At 38.6% G+C, this 22,107-nt stretch overlaps 2 protein-coding genes across 2 annotated transcripts; both read left to right on the top strand.

Annotated features, from left to right (window-relative positions):
* Window positions 1-242: 242 nt before the first annotated feature.
* Window positions 243-6,029, top strand: ecm1b (extracellular matrix protein 1b). Its single transcript, XM_030158412.1, is given in 12 exon segments — window positions 243-504; window positions 830-886; window positions 2,249-2,317; window positions 2,610-2,654; window positions 2,752-2,787; window positions 2,874-3,145; window positions 3,816-4,021; window positions 4,485-4,696; window positions 4,699-4,778; window positions 4,879-5,075; window positions 5,209-5,293; window positions 5,459-6,029. Coding segments are annotated over 12 exon segments (1,518 nt in total). The 5' UTR covers window positions 243-431; the 3' UTR covers window positions 5,645-6,029.
* Window positions 6,030-8,222: 2,193 nt separating this feature from the next.
* On the top strand, window positions 8,223-22,077 carry pip5k1ab (phosphatidylinositol-4-phosphate 5-kinase, type I, alpha, b). The gene is made up of 16 exons (XM_030158273.1): window positions 8,223-8,307; window positions 11,641-11,675; window positions 12,128-12,220; window positions 12,398-12,528; window positions 12,630-12,747; window positions 12,941-13,093; window positions 13,239-13,538; window positions 15,502-15,737; window positions 15,862-15,945; window positions 17,646-17,694; window positions 17,846-17,930; window positions 18,012-18,182; window positions 18,300-18,432; window positions 18,527-18,589; window positions 18,693-18,792; window positions 18,897-22,077. Exons 1-16 carry the CDS (start codon window positions 8,262-8,264, stop codon window positions 18,897-18,899), a joined length of 1,800 nt encoding a protein of 599 aa, XP_030014133.1. The 5' UTR covers window positions 8,223-8,261; the 3' UTR covers window positions 18,900-22,077.
* The last annotated feature ends 30 nt before the right edge of the window (window positions 22,078-22,107 follow it).

Raw genomic sequence — 22,107 nt, 5'->3', positions numbered from 1 at the left:
ATTACACAGCACTTTTTGATGTCTCTAAACTCAGCAAATGTCACTGATGACTGAGGAGATGATTGACTTTCCCCCATTCATCTTGTAAAACATCAGAATGATGAATCCTGTCCATACACGTCTGCTGTGGCTGTGGTGGGGCACATCATCCTTCCCTTAACGGATCACCATGAGTCATGTTGCAAACCTCAGCTCCCCCTCCCTCTCCGGCTCGGCCCCTCTCAAACCCCACAACAACCATAAAAGCCGTGTGTGCAGGCTGCTCCGTGCAGACGGACAGCACGGCGGCCTCTGCTGGACCAATAACCGGGCCCGTGTGTGCGCTCCCCCCGCTGAGCGTCTTTTCCTGGGCGGCCTCTGATCCCACAGTCAGTCTGAGCAGACAGCAGGACGGACCAGTGCGGGCCAGGACGGGACAGGACTAGTCTACAATGGGCTCGAACCGGGCTGTACTGTGCGCCACCGTGCTTCTGGCCGTGATCTCCCTGAGCTCAGCATCCACCGGTGGGCTTTTCACGTCCCTTCTTTTATTTGTTGTTTTTCTTATGATGTCTGGAAATGTGTTTAGTTCTTGGCTGATGGCCCGGCTCCATTTTTGTTGGTCTGCTCTAAGTGTGTTTATTTCCTTTCTTGACCCTGTGACAGTATATTCATGTAACAGAGCTTTAAAAAGGACTTTTAAATTCTCCTAGTAATAGTTGATCCTGATCAGACCTATTGGATGTACCCTGTGGTTAGACTAACACAAACATAAACGCTGGGAAGTTGCATAACTTTGTTTTCTGCCTCTCTGCTTTTCTCTCCGTCTTTGTGCGCAAATTTTTTCCAGATGATCGCGTCGTTGAGCAGCGTGAGGTCACCTTTGACCTGGACGAAATCATGCAAGGTGTGTACATGGATTTGCATAAACGTATATCATCTTTTGACATGGTTTCAGTACGTCAACAGGGTATTTTCTATTGTTGCAGAATATATCTTATACAGGTGATTTTTTTAACCCTTTCATGCATGAATTATGAGAACCTTAGTCAAAATTTTTTTCCCCTCCCTAATTGTTTTTATTTCTCTTTAGGTATGAAAAAAGCCCTAATGTGATTTAATCTTTTTTAAATGAACCTATTTTTCATGGAGTTATAAAAATATCCACTCAGTTGGACACCATGTGTTTAATTTTTGAAGCAAAGAAACAGTAACAGAAAATGATAAACTGTGTGAAAACTGAGATGACAACATTTTTAATGCCCTTAATCTGGTGTTTTCTCCCATTTTATCATACTCTAATACTAGTTATTACTCACTTTATGGCGATAATATGCAAAAAAAAAACCTTTTTGTTAAAGAAACCTGTTAATTACAGTCTAATAACAATAAGCAACTGATTTACACTCAAACATGTTAGTCCAGACCAGATTTATCAAGAACAACAAAGTTACAGTAACGGTATGAATGTCAGTGTATGGGATGGTGCATAAGCATCCACTGTGTTGGCTGATATGCAAATAAAACAACAAAATCCATGAATATACACGAGAACAGCTGGAGAATAACTGTCCACTGTAGTGACCACTATGCATCAAAGGGTTAATGTTGTGACCAATAGTGATTATCTTGTATACACAAATGACAGTCTTGTGTCAACATCTACATTATCTAAAGTGTAGAAGTTACTATCATGTGCACACACAATAGTACCTTATACCAACAACATAATAACATCTGCACACAAGATAATACATTCTAGCACAGGATAAGAAAAATACCACCTTTCATGAAATTAGTTTACTTTAGTTGAGGAAAAAATTATTGGACCATCAAAAGTCATCAAAAACAATGGTTTTGCAATCAAGTACTAACTCCTTTGTGTATCATGTGACTCAAACAGACAGAAAAGAAAACATGGAATGCCTCAAAGCATTGTTTTTGGCAGTACAATGCCACAGCTATTGATGTAAAAACTTAAGTGCTTTTGGTTATTATCAAGAAAACCATGGAAAATGATCAGATATCAACTCTGACATTAAACTGTTATGAGCTATTTTTGTTGTTATCATTATATTTGTCCAAACAAATGTACCTTTAGTTGTACCAGGCATTAAAATGAACAAGAAATTGACAAAAACAAGGGTGGTCTAATATTTTTTTCTGCAACTGTAAGTATGAAAATGAAAGCCTATCTTGTACCATCATGTGTGAAAATATGCTTGTAACTTTTATTTATTTATTTATTAAAATCTTGGATATCTTTCAGAGATGCAACAACCAGTTTCTTTCACACTACAGAAAGAAGCAGACCTGACAGAACTCTTAGACCCAAAGGGTATGTTTTTTGTTTTTTGTTATTATTTATAAAGTAGGTTTTTATGGTCATTTTGACCCCTAAGTTTATATCACACAGTAGATAGGAAAAGGGCAGAGGTAGGCAGGAGTATCATGCAAACACAAGTTTTAGAGTATCAAGCCTGGGACATAGTAGTTCATGGTCAGCAACCTAACCACTCAACTGTCTCATGCTTTTTTGTACAACTAGACAGATTGCCTAGTTTTTTGTGCTAAATATTGGCAACAGCTTTTATTGCCAAAAAATATTTGTTTTCTCTCAATGTTTGAAGAGTTTCCCATGCAGCAAGAAATTGTGTATCCACCAAATGAGAGAGGTAAGCTGCTGTCCATCCATCCATCCATCCCTTTCTTTTATGTTCCTACAAAAACACTTCAAAAGTACTGTGTTAAATACATGTCATTTATCTACAGGACATCGCACACCAGGAGTCATGGCACCCAGAGGACGTATGTATCTATGTTTCCTTTCTCCTGTTTCAGTTTTCATTTATCATATGCATCTGTTTTACATGATTTCTACATTTCCTCCTAAGGTCGACCAGCTTTTGGGCCCCGTTCCTTTCCATTTAAGGATTATCCTGTTCAGTTTCCTCTCAGTCGACCCAACTCTGATAATCTCCAAGCCATCTGTGACCACGGAGACCATCGTCCCCGTTATCCAGTCTCTTACTTTCCCAGTTCTGGTTATGGCCAGCAGAGGCGAAGGGCTGGTTTCGTCAATATGGCAGAGGCTTTGTTTAGGATCTGCTGCCAAGGGAACCAGACATGGGAGAGGGAAGTGACTCTGTGTTGCGCCACACAGGCGGTAAGGTTTCCCAATAATTCCTACAGTCAATTCAGCAATATTTACTTTATTTATAGCGGATATCCTGTATTCCATTTATTCCATTTCCATTTTCTCATTAGCCTCAGTGTGTTTCCATCAAGCAATGAAACAGGAAAAACAACAAATATGATAAGACACTATGAAGATGAAAATTATCACCAGATTGAGATTATGTTAAATAATGTACTGTTTTCATTTTTGATGCTGTGTTTGTGTCACAGGCTTAGTTTTGCACACCAAGCCTTTTTTTTTTGGTTTGAATAACCCCAAATATAAAAAGAACACAGAACATTCTTTGCATTGCAGAGACGATGGTACTTGCATATTTGAAAGCTGAAGGCCTTGGGTGATTCTAGTCGATAAGCCCATTATAAACAGCCCAGGCAGACATAACAGACAGGCCTTGGCATGAGCCCCAGTGGAGCTGATTGAGGGAAAGCAACAGACCTATCCTTAATTCTTCATTTAATAAATTATTAACTCAATCTTAAACCTTCCTCTTGCCACGGCTTGTTGCTTCAGGTGATTCTACATAATTGTGAGTGCTTAAAATGTCACTTATATAGCCACTTATAATGTGACTCCAGACACGCAGAACCTAATTCATACACACTGACTATTGGGGTTGTTTTTTTCATGCCTTTCACAGTGGGAGATGTCAGTTCAGTCTTTCTGCGAGGAAGACACGTCAGTCAAGGATAGAATTTATTCCTGCTGCCATCTTCAGGGTAATGAAAGGCTGACCTGCTTCCACAACGATGCTCAAAATCCAAACTATGAGGCGACAGAGGTGTTACCCGTCACACCACTCCCCCCCACAGTTGACTTCAACTTTAACCCCAATATTTGCCAAAGGTATGACGGGAAATAAGAGTTTCTCAGCAAAGTGCAGAGACTTTCAACATTATCCTGTCTTATTCTGTACTATTTATAGGAGGCAGCTTTTTTTCCCACCCACTGGTGTGTTAATAGTGTATAAACAAAATACCTGTGGAAAAAATAAGACACCACTATGGGGCTGAACTCCATAAAAATCTCTGGAATGTGATAAAGAGGAAGATAACTGGTCCATCCCAACAAACAAAACAAGCAGCTTAGATTTTTAAAGTCAGAATTATTGTCTATAGTTTCTTGAATTAACAATAATAATAAACACTGTTCGTCAGTGTTTGAAACAAAATGTTAGTGTCTTTTCTTTTTGCAAATGTGCTAAATCTACATTTAGAGGCAACAAAATGAAGATTTATCATTTTAACCGAAGGGATGTTGAGGAACACATTTCTAATGTTAGGCTCTGATGATTGACTTCTGCTTACAGGACAGTGATGACTACATATAGTGTCAGAAAAAGTAAAGGAAGAAGGAAAAGAAACCTTTAACTTCCCCTTAAAGTCGATGTCAACTTTCCTCCTGGACGACCCCACACAGACACCATTGACTCACTTTGTCAAAACCAGAAACTTCGCCCTCTCTATAACATCAAGTGTCTGCCAGGTTCAGGCTATGAGTTATTGGCCCGTCAGTCTAAGACCGCAATCGCATAGAAAAGAGATTCAAACAGTGCTGCAAAAGGAGCCAGGATGTGCTTGCTTGGTGCAGATCAGAAGGTATAGTAAACATATTTCTAACAGAAAGTATATTACATGTAGTGTAAGTAGTCCTTGGAAATATGGCACTGTTTTAATCCCTCCCTTTTTCATTTTCCATCTCAGTGGCGTGAGGAGATGAATAGGTTTTGCACTCATGAGAAAGGAGAAAATGTGGATTTTCACTGTTGTGCTGGTGAAGGGAATGATCGATTTGACTGCTTCCAAAATGTCTCTCCTGACCCTCATTATAATAAGACTTCTGCAAATGAGGAGCTCTCACTAAGCAATGTCTGCGACACTCACAAGATCATCATGAAGAAGTAAGACAGTATTTATACATGTACTGAACTTTTTATTTTTGCACAGTAAATATAAGTCTACAGTATATGGGTATTGTCATTGATCTAGCCACACAGAATTTACAACAGAGTAACAGTCTGGCTGTATTTTTAGGTTCCCTGTTGGTCTTCCTCTCAAGAGCCTTGTGAAAAAATGCTGCGAGTCTCCAACAGACAAGAGCATTTGTATTTCACAAAGGGTGAGTTAAAAATAATCTGAAGGAAGGTAGTTATGAACACAATCCACCAATTTATGCAGTTAAGATGATAGAAGACAAAGTGACATTTTAGCTCATTATGAGATTAAGATATTTTTAGGACTTTTACATTTTTTTTGTCTGGTCTTTTTCTTTCCATGAAATCAGATTAAGGAAATGTCAGACACCCTGTGTTCCTCAAGAAAGACTTCTCCCCCAGCTGTCCGTCGCTGCTGCCGCATGCCCTCCACAGAGCCTGCACAGTGTATCAGCAAAATTGTCATGGATGCCGTCACCAAGGCAACCAATGTCTCACAACATAAGAAGAAGAAGAAAAGATGCCCTCTCTCTTAAATCCTTTCTGACCTTGTGCAGACCCTACTTGCACAGGGGCCATTTAGCGGCAGAGATGGCCTTCAGTCACTGAACTAGTCACACTTACATGCAGAGGTCTGTAAAATAATACTTTTGAAGTGTGGATGAAATTGGAGCTTAAGCAAGTGTTTTTGTATCTCTTTACTGGATATACTGCTTTCACAAAGTACATTTATGAAGACAGAAATATATTGTATAAGTCCTGTAAGACCTGTGTCACTGTATTATTTTTATAGACTGCTCTTTATGTCATTAATTATGAATGCTTTCAATGAATTTCTTGGATCAGATCAATTCTTTTCTTTCATATGGTTTTGTGTTTAAGATTGTATCAGATTAATAAAAAAAAAACATTTAAAATGTACGAATTGCGAGTGTCCTTGTAAAAATCTCTAATTACTTACAATGAACATGCATGATGATATTATATAGTAATATAAACTACATCATATCATATTGATACTGTGACAAAAATTATACACTGTGCCATAGGTTTATAATGACGTGTAATCTACCCCTTAATTTACTGTGGCTGCGTAAGATAATACCTACAAATAACACATATTTCCTACTTTTGTTGAATATCCATAAATCCAGTCATGCCAAAACCAGTTTTATTTTAACTGTGAAATAGAAGGTTAAGAGCTTAAAATAATTTAAAGTAAATTTAAAGTGACATTAAAACATCATCTCATTTATACACATATTTGTAAGTTTTTACATTTATGTTTTGGTGGTAGATATATTCATTGGATAGGCTTAGAGGAAATACCAAAAAAGGAGTGTGATCTTCACTTTGGCTTCTTTGTAATATTATGTAGTAGTATTTATCCATAACTGTATGGATGCATAAAAGGTAAAATATTTTGTTTTAAGTAGAAGTAGTCTATTATACCGCATAAGGTGAAAAAAAAGGCTACAAGTAGCTGTCTTCATAATTCTACTTTCATATGCTTAATGTCTGACTGGATATACTTTCAGTAATGCTTTATGGTATATCTTAAAACAATAGTCTTTAGACCACTACAAAACAGAGTCAGCAAGTGATTCAGTTCTCAAAAGTGTAGTATAATGCTGTTTTTTGTCATATTCCCGTATTATAAACCTTAATACCTCTACTTCACAACATTTCTGTGGCAAATATTGTACTTCTTAAAGTACTACATTTATTGAACAATATCAGCTACTTTTCAGGTTCCAGTTTTTCCTGCTTTCTTCTGCCTTCTTTTAATGATTGCGATAAACTTGAAGGAATAAGTGTTCTCCTCCTCCTTGAGCTAAGTAAACACTAACTGTCTTGTACTGGCATGAAAATACATTGTTACAAAGACCAGAAATGTGCTGTTTTTCTGAGCTTATGAAAGGTAGATTTTTTTTTTTTAGATGTGTGATTCTCACAGGGCTATGATGCTACAAACACAGAATATGATGCATTGCTGTTCATTGAGCTACAAAGCAGTGTATAAAGTAGATTAAATGAGCTGAACCTTAACATATACTGTAGTGAAATGCAACACACACATTAATGCAAATGTAAAATAAAACCAGAACAGCATATGCAATAGCAAAACACTGACCATTTTGAACAGCTGACTACTTTAATCCAGCCTACTGTATTTTTGGCTAACAATATTTATATGCTTTCACTTATATACATGTTTAAATGAAGAACTTTCAGTTGTAGTGGAGTATATTCAAAGTGCGGTATTAGTTATATCTAAGTAAATGATGCTGAGACTAATTCCACTGCATGTGCAGCCAGTTGTATTGAGTACAGGTGTCTCAAAAGCTTCTACCAGTCCATGTTGGCCAGTGCACCACTCTCTGCTGTAGTGTGCTGGTGGGGTGGCCTTAAGACTGGTGAAGGCAACAGGTTCAACAAACTGGTGAAGAAAGCCTGTTCTGTGGTGGGACTGGACCTGGACAGTGTGAATACGGTGGCTGAGAGGAGGGTGAAGGACAAACTCTGTGCAATCCTGGACAATTCTCACCCTCTGCATGACGAGCTGTGGCTGATGGGCAGCTTTTTCAGCCAGTGGATTATCCCACCTAGGTGCAGGAACAAATGTTTCAGACGCTCCTTTATTTCAATCACCATCACACTGTACAACAGCAGCTTGGCTTGGATTACATCCTACTCTAAGCAGTCTTTTGTATCTGTCAATGTCACTTGCACATTTATAAAAGTCACCTACTGCACATTTGCTACTTTATCATTGTTATTGGTAGTTTTAGTCACTTTAACAAATTTGTGTGTGTGTGTGTATATATATATATATATATATATATATATATATATATATATATATATATATATATATATATATATATATATATATAATATATATATATTAATATATATATATATATATATATATATATGTTTTTGTTTTTTTTTCTGTTGTATTTGGTGCATATTGTCTTGTGCTGCTGTACATTTGAATTTCCCCCTTGGGGGATCAATAAAGTATATCTTATCTATCTTATATTATTGTCCGTTCCATGTCAGTCCGCTGGGGGCGCTGTGGTGCTGCTCAGCCATGAGCATCAAAATTCAAGTATCGGCGCTGAGTGTGATGTGAACAGTCAGATCATAATGGCGACTGCTGGAACAGCAGACTTGGGATCAACAGCCACGACAGGTAGCTTACCGACTAATCTAATTCACTCTCTGTCTTAAACGATCATAGAACCAGATCTATGTAAGATTTTATAGCTGTACATGAGGTGTTTATGTCGTGACTGCTTGATCATGTCCCGGTTAGCCGGTTAGCTGGTTAGTTAGCATCGAAGCTCTCATCCTAACAAATGAACCAAAAACGGTTAGCTTGCTTAGCTGCCCTGTTAATAAACCCCGGTCGGTGTTGTTGTAAAACTCACGAAGCTCTAGAAAGTATCCCAACCTACACACTTCATACAAATCCATCTAAATAAACAGTTTAGTATCAGACAAAAATCCTTCCTCAACTACGTTGGCTTAAGTGTTTTGTTTTAAAGCCGGTAATTTCGTTAACACATCTGTTAGGGAATGAACTTAAAACTGGAGGCATCCTTTAAAGGGTAAGGGGTAGTGATCATTGGGAACATTTTACTGAAATTATAGAATGACGTTTGGGGGCTATCATTTGAGAATTGCGTCCATCCATCCATTGGAAGTTAACGGTCACCAGCTCAGTTATCTTCTCCCCTTCCTCGCGTGCTGCAGCCCCCCCCTTTTCCTCCGCCACTTTTGGTCCAGTTTCACACCAAAGTTGTCATCAATTTAGATTTTAATCAATCACTTTAAACATCTCAGTCAGCTTCACCATGGGGCAGTTAACTATTGGTGGTCTTTTAAATTCTGGTAGTGGTTTAGCCAATGGTAAACGCTCTTAGAGTCATTAATGCCCAGGTTTCATGTATGTTAGCTCTGATGCTAAACGGCAGCTAATGAAAGGATCAAACCTTTCCGAGATCACTAGTGTCCGATGTCTGCATTCTGAATTACTAATGACATGATCGTTCTCTGTTTTCAGTGACTGCTCCGATACTAGTGGATAGTGGGCAGTTCAGAATTGGTTCTGAGCCTCCTCATTTACCCAAGACAGATAGATCATTAGGATTCTGCCTGGATTTAATCCATTTAGTTGTGCGTCACATATTAGCTTTGCTGTGAATAGATGAGTTACTCTTCCCATGGTAGCCACCCAGTCTGAATCAGTGAATTAAAAATAGTGGCATTGAAGCACTCTTGTGGCTCCAATATGGCTAAGAGCCTGAGACTGTACAAATACAAGATACAGTATTCTTTCAAACACACACACTCACACACACTTGAGTGACAGTAACATAATGTGGCTTCATACTAGTCTTGATTGACCTTGTTTCCTAATCGGGCCAAGAACCAGTATATTTATGGACTATTCATTGGCAGAAAATGATGTTAAGAGAGGCTGCATGTTGTCCCATATTACAGGCTTTTGCAGCCTGCAGGCGACTGAACCAGGCTGGCAGGGAGTTGTATATTATACAGAGAGGAACAGATGGTTTGTCTTTTGTCTTTAGTGCTGCTACCGACAAGCTCAAGTCATTGTTAATTAGGTTAGTCTAATTCCTCCCCTGAATCTGCTGCATGGTCTGTTTTGTTATGTGGCTGTATGTTGAATTTTTGGCTTGGATGAATCAGTGCTGAAACAGACTGAACAGATAAAAAAATTCTTGCTTCGACTGCCACACATTTCTCTTGATTAATCATCCAGCTGAAGTGGTGTCTGTAAATAGTCTGTTTATTTTAATATGAAATGGAGATAGACCAGTTAATGGGAGCTAATATGATGATTTATAAATTATTAGCCTGGTATTGGAAGATCTTGACTCTGATGGAGGCCATTGGCTAATCTAAGCCTTCTCAACTCAGTTTTGAGGGCAAAATAATACTAGGTCACTACTGCACCCACATTGATTTTTTTTTTTTTACTGTTAGTTTAATGATCAGTTTAGATTCATAGGTTTATTATTTTGACTTCAACTTATATCTATCCATAGGCATTCCTGATGAAATCAAAGCAGGTCATTTCAGTTAATTAATATGCTACTTACTTACTATTAAAATTGTGCTAAAAGAATCTGCTGTTGGTTGACTACAAGTTAATGTTTATCATTAAATGTGACCATGGAAATTAACATTTGCTTTAAAATGACTGATATGATGAATTGATCCTCCAAATGTGCTGTGTATTTAAAGTTGGTAATTTAATTAGATGATATAACACATTTTCTTGCATGTATTTATGCATTAAGTGTATTCAGCATAACTCAGTTAGGCTGACTGTATCCTGCTCCACAGATATTAGGACTCAGTTCTGGAGGAGGGCTTTGCAGCGAGGTACTCGCATGGGTGTGAGTGTTTCTGTGTGTGAGCAGAAACTGCATGAGTAGTGATGATATAGTGTGTTGTTTCACATAATGAGAGGGAATGTGGGCAGAGCAATGCTCATTGTTTCCCTGTGGACTGCCGTGTGTCCCTGCTAACTGAGAAGAGATGCATGGCATTCAGTGATTCTGCCTTATTATCAATTACACCCACCTTTCTTGGGTTGAAGAATCTACTTGTGTTGTGTGAATATGATGTGTGTTGCTGAATGTTATCACACAGGATTGTTACTCCAGGTGTATAATCTTCCGTTCATCTTTGTGCATATATTGACCTGTAGCACTGCAGCATTGAAGTAGACGTTGCTATTGGTTACAGGCTAGAGGTGCTTACTTTTAGAGTGGGCGAGATGGTAGGTTTAAAACAAGTTTATGTAAGGACACAGGAAATCATCTGCAATACTTTATTTCTTGTGCGTACATTTCTCACATATTACCCTGTGCTGTTAGTTTTAATGCCAACACAGGCCCACGTGTCCTGATTACACAAACAAATGATACAAGAGACTACTTAAAACTATACAGTATAGCTCTACTGATCAGTTGAGATCCATGAATGGCTACAAACACTATGTAGGTTTAATGTGAGTGTAAAAAAAAAAAAAAAAAAGCAAAATGATTATAAGACATAAAATAGGCTGTTCTAGAAAGAGCTGGAACCAATATTATCACAAAACCCCTTTTTTTAAGGGAAGTGGTGATTGTAGGCACAAATCTTCAGGGACCAGATGAATCTGGAGCACCCAGCTCACAGCCCACATTTAGGTCTGGGCTCATCATTGGTCTTAAAGTCATCAGCCAGCGCTGGAAATAACCCTGCTAATTAACCGGCAGAGGCTTTCTCAATCAGTCATTAACAAATTCTTCCATGCTGAAAGATGCCAAGCCAGAGACTTGATTTTAAATATCAAGATTGCCAGGATTTACTTGGGATCCATAAAGTCTGTACATAAGTTGTTACAATTTATTCCCCACTTGGGTTTTATTTAAAAAAAAAAAAAAAAGGCTGAGATATTGTCTTTTTCATTTGGTTAATGCCTTTTGAATTGTTCTTCTGTTATCAGGGACCAGCAGTATTCGAAAAGTGGCCCCTCCAGAGGTAAGAATCAAAAATGGCTCGTCTCAGCTGACAAAACAATGCTTTTATTGGAACCATATGCATAGAAAATGTTGCTCATATACTCAATTTAAAAAGAATTAAAGAGATTTTGAAGTGTAAACACTTATTACACAAATGAATAATGCCTAATGGTAAAAATAGTGGCAAAGAATATCCGCTGGATAATATCAGAAGTAAGAGGATATAGATAGTGGGGATGTGTTTCTTTAGTAACTATGCAAACACTTGTTAAACTTGTCAAAACAGCAGAAAATGTTAAAGTACACATAAAGGTATCATAGAGGTCACAGACTTATAATACCAGGCCCTCTGATACAACTGTCACTGTGTGAATAAAGTTGTCATGTGAAGATGTTTAATTGATGAGGTCTAAAGCCCACAGCCGGCTCTTTGTGTACTGTTTTTAAATTCTCTCAATGCCATCTCCTCAGATGCCTGGCTCTTCAGGCACCACTCAAAGTATGAAGAAGACCATTGGACACCGAGGCGTTGAGACCACCACAGGAGAGACCACCTATAAAAAGGTCAGTACAACGGGTGGGTCAGTGACACCAGCATGTTGACCATGTTAGGTGTCAAATGAGGAATTTCACTGATTAATTTTGGAAATCAAACCTAACAGTGCAAGACACCAAAAATCAAAAGGGGGTAAATGTTTTATTTCTCAGTGCTTAATTTCTTTCCCTTTGTGCCATCTTTAGACCACATCATCTGCCCTCAAAGGTGCCATCCAGCTGGGCATTGCTCACACAGTTGGCAGCTTAAGCCAAAAGGCGGAGAGGGATGTTCTCATGCAGGACTTTGTGGTGGTCGAAAGCATCTTCTTCCCCAGGTTCGTAACAGAACTCACAGCCTGTTGAATATATGGTTTTAACTCATGACTCCATGTAGTTTCATGGCCCTTCTGGCCCCCTCTCTCTCTTGCATACACAGTGAAGGCAGTAACCTGACTCCTGCTCATCACTACAGTGACTTTCGCTTCAAGACCTACGCTCCTATTGCCTTTCGTTACTTCAGAGAACTGTTCGGCATTCGGCCAGATGACTACCTAGTCAGTACTTACACCACACACACACACACACACACACACACACACACACACACACACACACACACACACACACACACACACACAGTAATGTTAAGAAGAGCTGCAGTTGTGTACATGATCATTCTGTTGAATCATTTAGCTCCAGTTAGTCACCGTGATTTTTTTTTTGTTTCGGCTGCTTTTTATCTTGAAGTACTCGCTGTGTAATGAGAAACTGATTGAGCTGTCTAACCCTGGAGCCAGTGGATCGCTCTTCTACGTCTCTAGTGATGATGAATTCATCATCAAAACTGTTCAACACAAAGAAGCAGAGTTCCTCCAGAAACTCCTGCCTGGTTACTTCATGGTGAGTTTAATGAATTTTCAGAATACTATAATTATCAGAAGAGTAGGAGGCTGAAATGAGTGGTGGCTCTAATCATGTCTTTCCAGCTTAAGTATTTCTGGGGATTTAATCTTTCTTTTAAATTCCTCTTTCCCTCTCTCTCAAGAATATAAACCAAAACAAGCGCACGCTGCTTCCCAAGTTCTACGGACTGTATTGCGTTCAGGCAGGCGGCAAGAATATCCGTATTGTAGTGATGAACAATCTTCTGCCTCGGATAATCCCCATGCATCAAAAATTTGACCTGAAGGGTTCCACATACAAGAGACGAGCTTCCCCCAAGGAGAGAGAAAAAGCTGTTCCCACATACAAAGACCTGGACTTTATTCAGGATTTGCCTGATGGACTGCTGCTGGAAGCCGACAACTACAATGCCCTCTGCAAGACTATACAGAGGGACTGCTTGGTGAGCTTGGCTTTTCACATGTCATTATGGGAAGTGCATATGTTTAAAAATAGGTAAAAATCCCTAAACAAGCTCACATAGTATATTGTTATTATTACTAGTCCCAGAATATTTTAGCATAATGTACACATTGCCTCTGAACACCAATTACTAAATGACATTGTGGTTACATTAAATGGTAATGTGCATCAGTATATTATTAATACCCCAATGCTGGTCATAGAAAGGTCACAGAAAGAAAACAGCTGTTGAAAGGATGACTCAAACTTACTGGATACTGCAAACTAACACTTTGTTTACTCTGAGGGATACTGCCTATTCAAACAGTAGACACTGGTTGCATTTATCTTTGCAGCTGGCATAAGATGTCATATTCTATGTAATTTTGGCTTGATCTGACTTGGGGAAGTGGCAAAAAATATACAGTGCCTGAGAAAAATGTATTCATATTAGAGGCTGATGTGTTTGTAGTTGCTGCATATTTGGTGATACTTTGCTCTTCCAGTTTGTAAATGTATAAACAGCTCTGGAAAAAATTTAGAGACCACTGCAATTTCCTGTGAAATCAGCCTGTCTCCGTGTATGACAGCAATTCCATTCTTGTGTCTGTAGAATTCCGACACAAGTACACCTTACTCTACTGAATAAACACCTGATCCATGTCTTATTTAAGAAGGAGAAGTATAAACACCACTACTGTGGCCATCACTATCTTCTTGCAGCAGGCAAAAACAGTGCTATTAGTACCACAGAAGTAACTGCAATCCAAAATTAACTGTTGAAAACTACTGGACTTCTGCTCTGACAATGTTCCCAAACTCTGAGGACTGGTTTTTCTATCAGGACAATGCTCCTGGCCTCAGCTAGGTCAATAAAGGTGTGGATGATGGACCACCAGATGAAGACCCTGTCATGGCCAGTCCAATCTCCAGATCTGAACCCACTTCGAAAACTTCTGGAGGAAGATAGATGGTCACAAGCCATCGAACATTGCTGAGCTTCTTGAATTTCTATGCCAGGAGCTGCATAAAGTCATCTAGCAGTAATGGAGGAGAGCTAAGACACGTGAAAGCTGTCATTGAAAATCAGAGTTATTTCACCAAATATTGATATCTGAACTTTTCCCAAGTTACATCCTTAGTATTGAGTTGTTTAGAAATGAATATGAACTGGTTTTCTTTGCATTATTTGAGGTCTGAAAACTGCATCTTTTTGTTATTTTGACCATGTGTCATGTTCTGCAAATACATGCGCTTAATAACAATATTTTTATTTGGAATTTGGGAGAAATGTTGTCAGTAGTTTAGAGAATAAAACACAAATGTTCATTTTACTCAAATGGGAAAATCAGAGAAAGTGATCATTTTGCAGCGGTCTCTTATTTTTTTCCAGAGCTGTATATCACCAAATCTACCAGTTTGCCTGCTTCATATCCATTTGTTGCTTTGACTGGGTATATGTTAAACTGTTACTATGTCATCAGCTTGTAGTGTTTTCTGTAAATAATAACTCTTATGATCATTTTATCCTAGAATTAGCAGTAGTTACTATTGTCATAGTTAAGAAAATATTTTAACAATTTCTGTTATACAGATGAAGAAAATTTCTATGGTGTTTAACTGCACTGCAGATATAAATTATGTATTTAATTCAAATAATTTATACAAAACTTTTGGATAGTCAGTAAAAATTGCTGCTGAGTGATATGGTATCCAGATTTTTTTTTTAGTGCCATAGATTGCTTTGGGTTTCATACACTTACACTTATTTTCATTCCACTCCTAGATGTGATCACTAACCATCCATTCAAGCAAATATTGTAGATGTTTATTTGAAGAAGAAGCCTTACATTAATGACATTTACACACACACCTCCATAACTGTGTGTGAATATCATGCCATGATGGACTGCTGCTCTGGAATTTCATACCAACTTTTTCTTATATTTGTGTGTTTATTGTAGCTCTTGCAGAGTTTCAAGATCATGGATTACAGTCTTCTCATGGGTATCCACAACATGGACCAGGCCAATCGTGAGCGGGAGCGTAGTGGAGGCAATTCAGCCGACAGCGGGGGATCAGAGGGAGCGGTGACCCCAGATCAGCGCCGGCCACAGGCCCAGAAAAGTCTGTACTGTACAGCAATGGAGTCCATCCAAGGGGAGGCTCGAGGGAAAGGAGCATTGGATTCTGAAGACCAGTGAGTCTTATGACTTAATTGAGCTAAAAGCTGCATTTAACGTGTTTGATTGCAATGTAATCTCTGACGGGAAAATAACAAGTGAATGATACAGAGTGTGTTCGCTCTGGCCTTTTCTTTCCAGCACGGGGGGTATTCCAGCTCGTAACACTAAAGGAGAGAGGCTGCTGATCTACATCGGCATCATCGACATTCTCCAGTCTTACAGGTTAGTGTCTCAGAGCAGATGAAACTGTTCCTCATTAGCAACATGTGTTCTAAATTTAACAAGAAGTTACCCACTGCTTTGCATATTTACATTGAGTATGTTCCAATAGGCTGTTTGATTTTTATTTTGTTGTTTTTCTTTTATTCAGTCTTCATTTTACAGTACTGTGAAATTTTTCTTTAAGATATACCCCTTTTCTCAAAACTTGACACACAGTCACTGTGAAAAAGAACTCAGTCTTTTCTGCCTCACCCAAAAAATGCAAGTGGAAGTCACATAAAGTCTATATTCAAAGTGCAAATTAACTCTGAGAACATGGCTGTATTTTCATGGAAAGTAGTCAGTAGGTGCTCAAAATCAAACAATTACCACTAAACAATTGCACCTGTAGTCAACAGCAAACAGCTGTCAGACATACAGCCAGTTAATATCTAGACACTACAGCACAGTCATTGCACACTACATGGCAAAATGGAAAACACTGCAACCAGCGCATGTAGCATGTAATACTTATTGCACATTGTAAATGCATTTAGCATTTCATTACAGAGCAAAGATGACTGTAAGTGAAAACCACATTACTGTAAAACAAAATTTTGAACATCTTCAAAATGGAATTGATGACAGTTTCATGTCTTTGTGTAACGTCTGAACAGAGGACTTAGACTATGGCCAATTATGTTTCTGTGTCTCCTCATTCTCTTTGCTAGTTTGACCACTGCCTCACCTACAAATGTATTTATGGGGTCTTTCCATGGAATCCACTTCAAGCACACTCAGTGTTCAGTAACAGTAGGCTGGTATGGATTTGTACTGCAAGCATCAGCACAGAAAGTGTGTGTGTGTACAGTTGCACATACTTGAATCTTAACTCCTAACAAAGGGTACTCTGTGCACTGCTTCATGTAAGTCCTGTTGTGTTGGAGGAGAAGGTGAATGATAGAGAGGCTGACACTGTTGATTTCTTCATTGTTTACATCATTTTGAGCAACTCTCTGCTGTATTTCTGTATTTGCTGTGTTATCATTTGAAACCAGCATAATCAGTTTTGAGTTGTGTTCAATGGGTGACAACAGTGCTGTGTATGTGTTTAACTTTTGCGGCTTGTGTGCCCATTCTGAAGCTCGTGCATCACAGCAAGAAATGTGCTTCAGAAAGTGAGAGTGTGTGTCGAGTTTTGAAACAAGTGTGCTACAGATTTGCAAATTATGTCAAACTAAGTAAACTAGCTTAAAGTTGTGCCAAAAATTAAATGTTTTGATAGGTGGGTTCACGCTACTGAATGAAGAAGTCAGAAAATGTGTTCAGTGTTTCTAGCTATTCAGAAAAACTGTAACTTTGAATAAATGTTGAGTTGCCACTTTTTCTCATGATGGACTGAGGGCAGACTGGAGGCTACAGTGACTGAACACCTGCTCTGATGTTACAAACTGGTAAAACAAGACAGAATGGAGTTGTTAGTATTGCAACTGCTGTTTCTATTTCTTCAATAGACATCTTCACAGCTTTGATGATAATATTTGGTCGTTATTGAGTGTTTCAATATGGAAATATTACCAGTGGATCTTATAAGAAATTCCTGCAGTTTATTTCAATTGCAGATGTGCAGTAATTAGTTTTTTCCCAATCTTGGTAAAAATAGCTGGCACCTGGGACATTTTACAATCATTTGTCTGATAAATCTATATTTTGTTTGTCAGATTTATCAAGAAGTTGGAGCACTCCTGGAAGGCACTGGTCCACGATGGGGTAAGAAACTACACATTGAACATCCTTTAAAGCTTAAGATCTCATTAAGTCATATAGTGAGCAGTGTTTCAACAGTATGCCTCAACTTGATGCCCAAGTCATCTTTAAAACCTGGTCATGTTTTAATGGCACTGATGTTCTTTTACTGCAGGACACCGTGTCAGTTCACAGGCCTGGCTTCTATGCAGAACGTTTCCAGCAGTTTATGTGCAATACAGTGTTTAAGAAAATTCCACGTGAGTATGCAAACATGAGAATTTAGTAGTTTGAGAATTTCATGAAACAAGTGAAATATGTGATCGTTATCTTGACTTCAGTAAAACCATCACCATCTAAGAAGAGTCGTGGTGGAGGTCCGGGCGGTCTCAGGAGGGCTCCAACATTAGGAGGTCCCACACCACTATCCCAAGCAACAGGGCAGTCATCTATAGACTCCAGACTAGTCTACCATAGCCACTTCAGAAGCACAGAGTCAGAGGCTGATGGTGGTAAGTAAGAACGCAAAAGAGTTACTTGGTCATAAGTCTACCACCACAGTTCCTCATACAGTCGATGTACTCTGATTTAACATTGTCATGTGGAAAATTTCAATAATTCACTTGTAGGTGTGCAGTCAGGCAGGCCAGATTTAGTTCCAAGGACTCCTCCGCCGGTTGAAAACCTCGCTGATTGTGAGGCAAACTTGTCCACCTCATCATTAGGCAGCACAGGACTTGTCTCCACATCTCCTCCCTTGCAGTAAGGCACCACTAATCATTACTCAGTCATTGTTATTCTAGCTTACTCTCACACTGTCATGTTATATTTGCTTCTCTGGCTCTGTCAATTGTAGGTCTGTAGGGGTGGAAGTGCACAAATCGGCGAACATAGACCATGACCAGGGTTCCCCCCACAGGTACTGGTCATGAACACAGTGATGGGACTTCGCAAACAGCCTGTGACTTTTGGTGTCTATTCTTACTTTTTTCTCCATCCTTGTCTTTTCTCTCTCTTTACAGTTTGGGAGCAGTAGGGAGTGCAGATAATACAGGCAACTTGTCTGGAAATGAAGATGTAGTTTCATTATCAGATATCATCCCTGAGACCAACATCTGTTTTGTAAGTCTAAACAATCACATTTCACATCTGCAATTGATGTTTGTACTAATTTAACGTCTTCAATGCTGGTAGCTTTTGTGTTGATACTGGTTTGATCTTCACAGTAAAACGGACTCAGTGCCATCGAACAACATGTTTCTGGAAGAGGTGAGGTGAGAAGAATAGAGACGGTAAAGCTCACTCAGCCACCATAGATGCTCTGTTGCACCTCTGTAATGTTCTCAACTCGTGGGATGTTGGATGAAGAAACAAAGTGCAGTGAGCATTGTGACAGTGAGGGAAGCACTGGTGAGAAGACTGAGGTGAAGACGTGTGTGGTAGGCTGTGTGCTGTCTCAGCCATCAACATTGTCACTCATTTTGTCCACACTTATTCCAAAGTCCCACTTTATCTCACAAACACCTTTGAAAAAAACTGATAATCTTGAATTGACAGCTTTTCGGTGTTAATAAATGAAGGTTATGCTTCACAGCTGAATAAATCTGGGTCATACAACCCTGCCAACAAATTCTGACATTTAACATGTCTGTTTGCTGTGATTGGGTCGTAGGCAGTAGACCATTAAAATATCTATACTGGGTTTGTTAATGTAGCTATGATGAAGATTCAGTCATCCTGTCCACTTCAGCAGCATGAATCTGAGTGGGCGCAGACAGCAGTTCAGCTGGAATACACACACATACACATACACATACACACCTAAGAGCACATGAAGGGTAAAGCCTGAATTTGTAGGAGTGAATATTTTGCTGTGCTATGCTCGGTCCAAGTGGATTCACATTTCCGTGGCTTACACTCAAGTGTTCCTGTTATCACACATCCATTTCCTCCTCAGCATTTGTCATGAGCAGGAGCACTCAGTTCTCACATCAATAGAGATTAAAAAAAAAAAAAAAAGAAGCTCAAATCATCACTTGCTGCTGTTGATGCTACAATCATTTATGTGTTTCTTTTTTTTTTACTGAATGCAGATGTAGTGTTTCATATTTTGAAATAGCAAAAGGATGGTTTGAACCAGACCTCCTTTTGCCATTTCTCAGGCAATTTTGTTTCATGTTTAGTAATAAGTTATTCTGCTGGATGCCACAGTGGTGCTGCAAACGTCCAATTAGATCTTTCCACTGCTGAATATATATTGCAATGGTTTTCTTATATAAAAAGTGTCTTATTAACATGCAGATCACATTTGTCCAACCCGGAATGTCTCCCCCTCTGATGTGACCATACGTGCTTAAGTGTAAATAAATGCAGACTAGAGGAGTCTAAAGCATTGCTGGAGATTAGATGCTGTTAGATGAAGTTCTGTAAAGTTTTTAGAATAGAAAGAATTTTCGTCATGTCATGTCTGTGCCTTTACATGTTTTGTTTTAAACCATAACTGGTGATGCATGACTACTCTATACAGATTAATGCTAAAATTACACGCAGAAACCTGCCTTATTACTACAGCTAAAGTCATCAAACTGCCATTTGTATGTGTGGACCAACAAGTCAGTTGTCTGGGTTAAAAGAATTTTAATGCAAACACTAATACAATCTTGTTCAGTTACCTGTATGTGAGCTGTTGTGGTCACTAATCCTTTTAAGTCTGCTGACATCAAACAGTTAAGATGTCTGTCTTATGAATCATTTCTGCTGGTTACAGAAATGAAACCTTCCACATCCACTCTTGGACCAATACTATCAGCCATGTGTGTAACTAGTTTTTGTATTTTTATTTAGTCTTACTCAGATTTTACTAAGCTATTCATAAAAATAGTGCTTTGTTCTTGCAAAACTTTACCTTTTTTTGTGTGCGTTTGGGGCACTAAACAAGTCTCTGTGTTTGCTAGCACAGATTTTTACTCTGCAAGATATATCTGGAACAGAGATTTCAAATCAATCAAAATTTCACGTCATCTCATCAATATTTGTTTGGTAGGCACATGTGGTCTATCCAGCCGAGAGGGAGAAGGGGAGGAATGTGAGTTGTGGGTATAGACAGCAGGAAAATAAGTCTTGTTCATCAATGCACAGGGGAGGATTTAGGACTAAGTCTTTTGCTTTATATGTCAGTTGTGGCACCAAAGATATGTGCAGAGCAGAATGAGAGGTCTGAACCCACAAAGTGCAGAACTCCTGCAAATATTCAGGATCCAGCACTGAGGGAATAATGAAAGTAGACACTCCTTAACATCTGCATGGGCTCAGTTGTCGAACATGGTAAAAACACTGGGTTGACCTGTGTTAAAGGATCTAATTGAACTGGATGTTGTTTGTTAAGTAATGTTATGTTTGATAAGATTTATCTGATATAAACCCAGTCTTGTAAAGGTTATTTTATTCATCGCATCATTGACTTTGCTTGAGGAGTGACATTTCATAATGAATCCCCACATTCCTGTGAAATTCAACTACAGTTACCTGTGGTGGCCCTTAGAGTTCATCTTTAACAACCGTTAATGTAGTTTGGATGTTGAACTTAAAAAGACTTGTCTCGGGCGTGAAGCTTAACCTTGTTTTTTATTTGAGAGATGCACAGCCACCAAAGAAAAACACTCCTTTTTTTTATTAGAAAAATCCAGATTGAATAGTTATGTTACGAGAAGCCTGCAATGTCATCATTTGAGACCCCTCCTACATTTTATTTAAATGGTGGTACTGTGTAAGGTGGCAGTGGGTATGTACTATACATACATAACTTCTGCCACAGAACTGTTCTGACAGCACAAGAGTAACATTGTATTCTGGTGCGAAAAAGGTGCATTCAGTATCGACACTACAGTATATTTTGAAGTAATGCAATATGAACCACAATCCGCCGCCTTTCAGTTCTAAGAAGTATATTTATTAATATGATTGCTATAGGCTGAGAGGTCAAAGGTTTTATGTATTATGTACCTTAGATGATTGTACATATACTGTATACTTACAGAAGGATGTCTGAAACTTTATAGCATGTATTGCCTATGAAGGGGGAGTATTTGACAATTTCACTTTTTATATTTCATGTTTAGATTGTGATATGATAGATATATTCTCTCCATAATGATTGTGGGTTGTTAATCTCCCATGCTTTTCTACATGAATGTTTCACACGGCTTCTGAGCCAATGTTGCTGGTTGTCCTATATGCTTCAACTACTATATTTTTACTGTGTATAAAATGTGTATATGTACATACGAGTCACGGAAATGCCTTCTCATGCAATATGTGCTGCCTGTCCTTCCTGCCATGTTTCAGTTATGTGGTGGTGATGTTTTCATGTCTGATTTTAAAGGATTAAACATATTTTCTAAATCTAGTTTTTGATCCCCTTTTCTTGATTGCTGACTA

Source organism: Sphaeramia orbicularis, chromosome 16 (genome assembly GCF_902148855.1).
Source record: "Sphaeramia orbicularis chromosome 16, fSphaOr1.1, whole genome shotgun sequence".
Taxonomy (NCBI): Eukaryota; Metazoa; Chordata; class Actinopteri; order Kurtiformes; family Apogonidae; genus Sphaeramia; species Sphaeramia orbicularis.
Note: the sequence above shows the minus strand (reverse complement) of the source record. Positions and strands in the feature narration are given on the sequence as shown.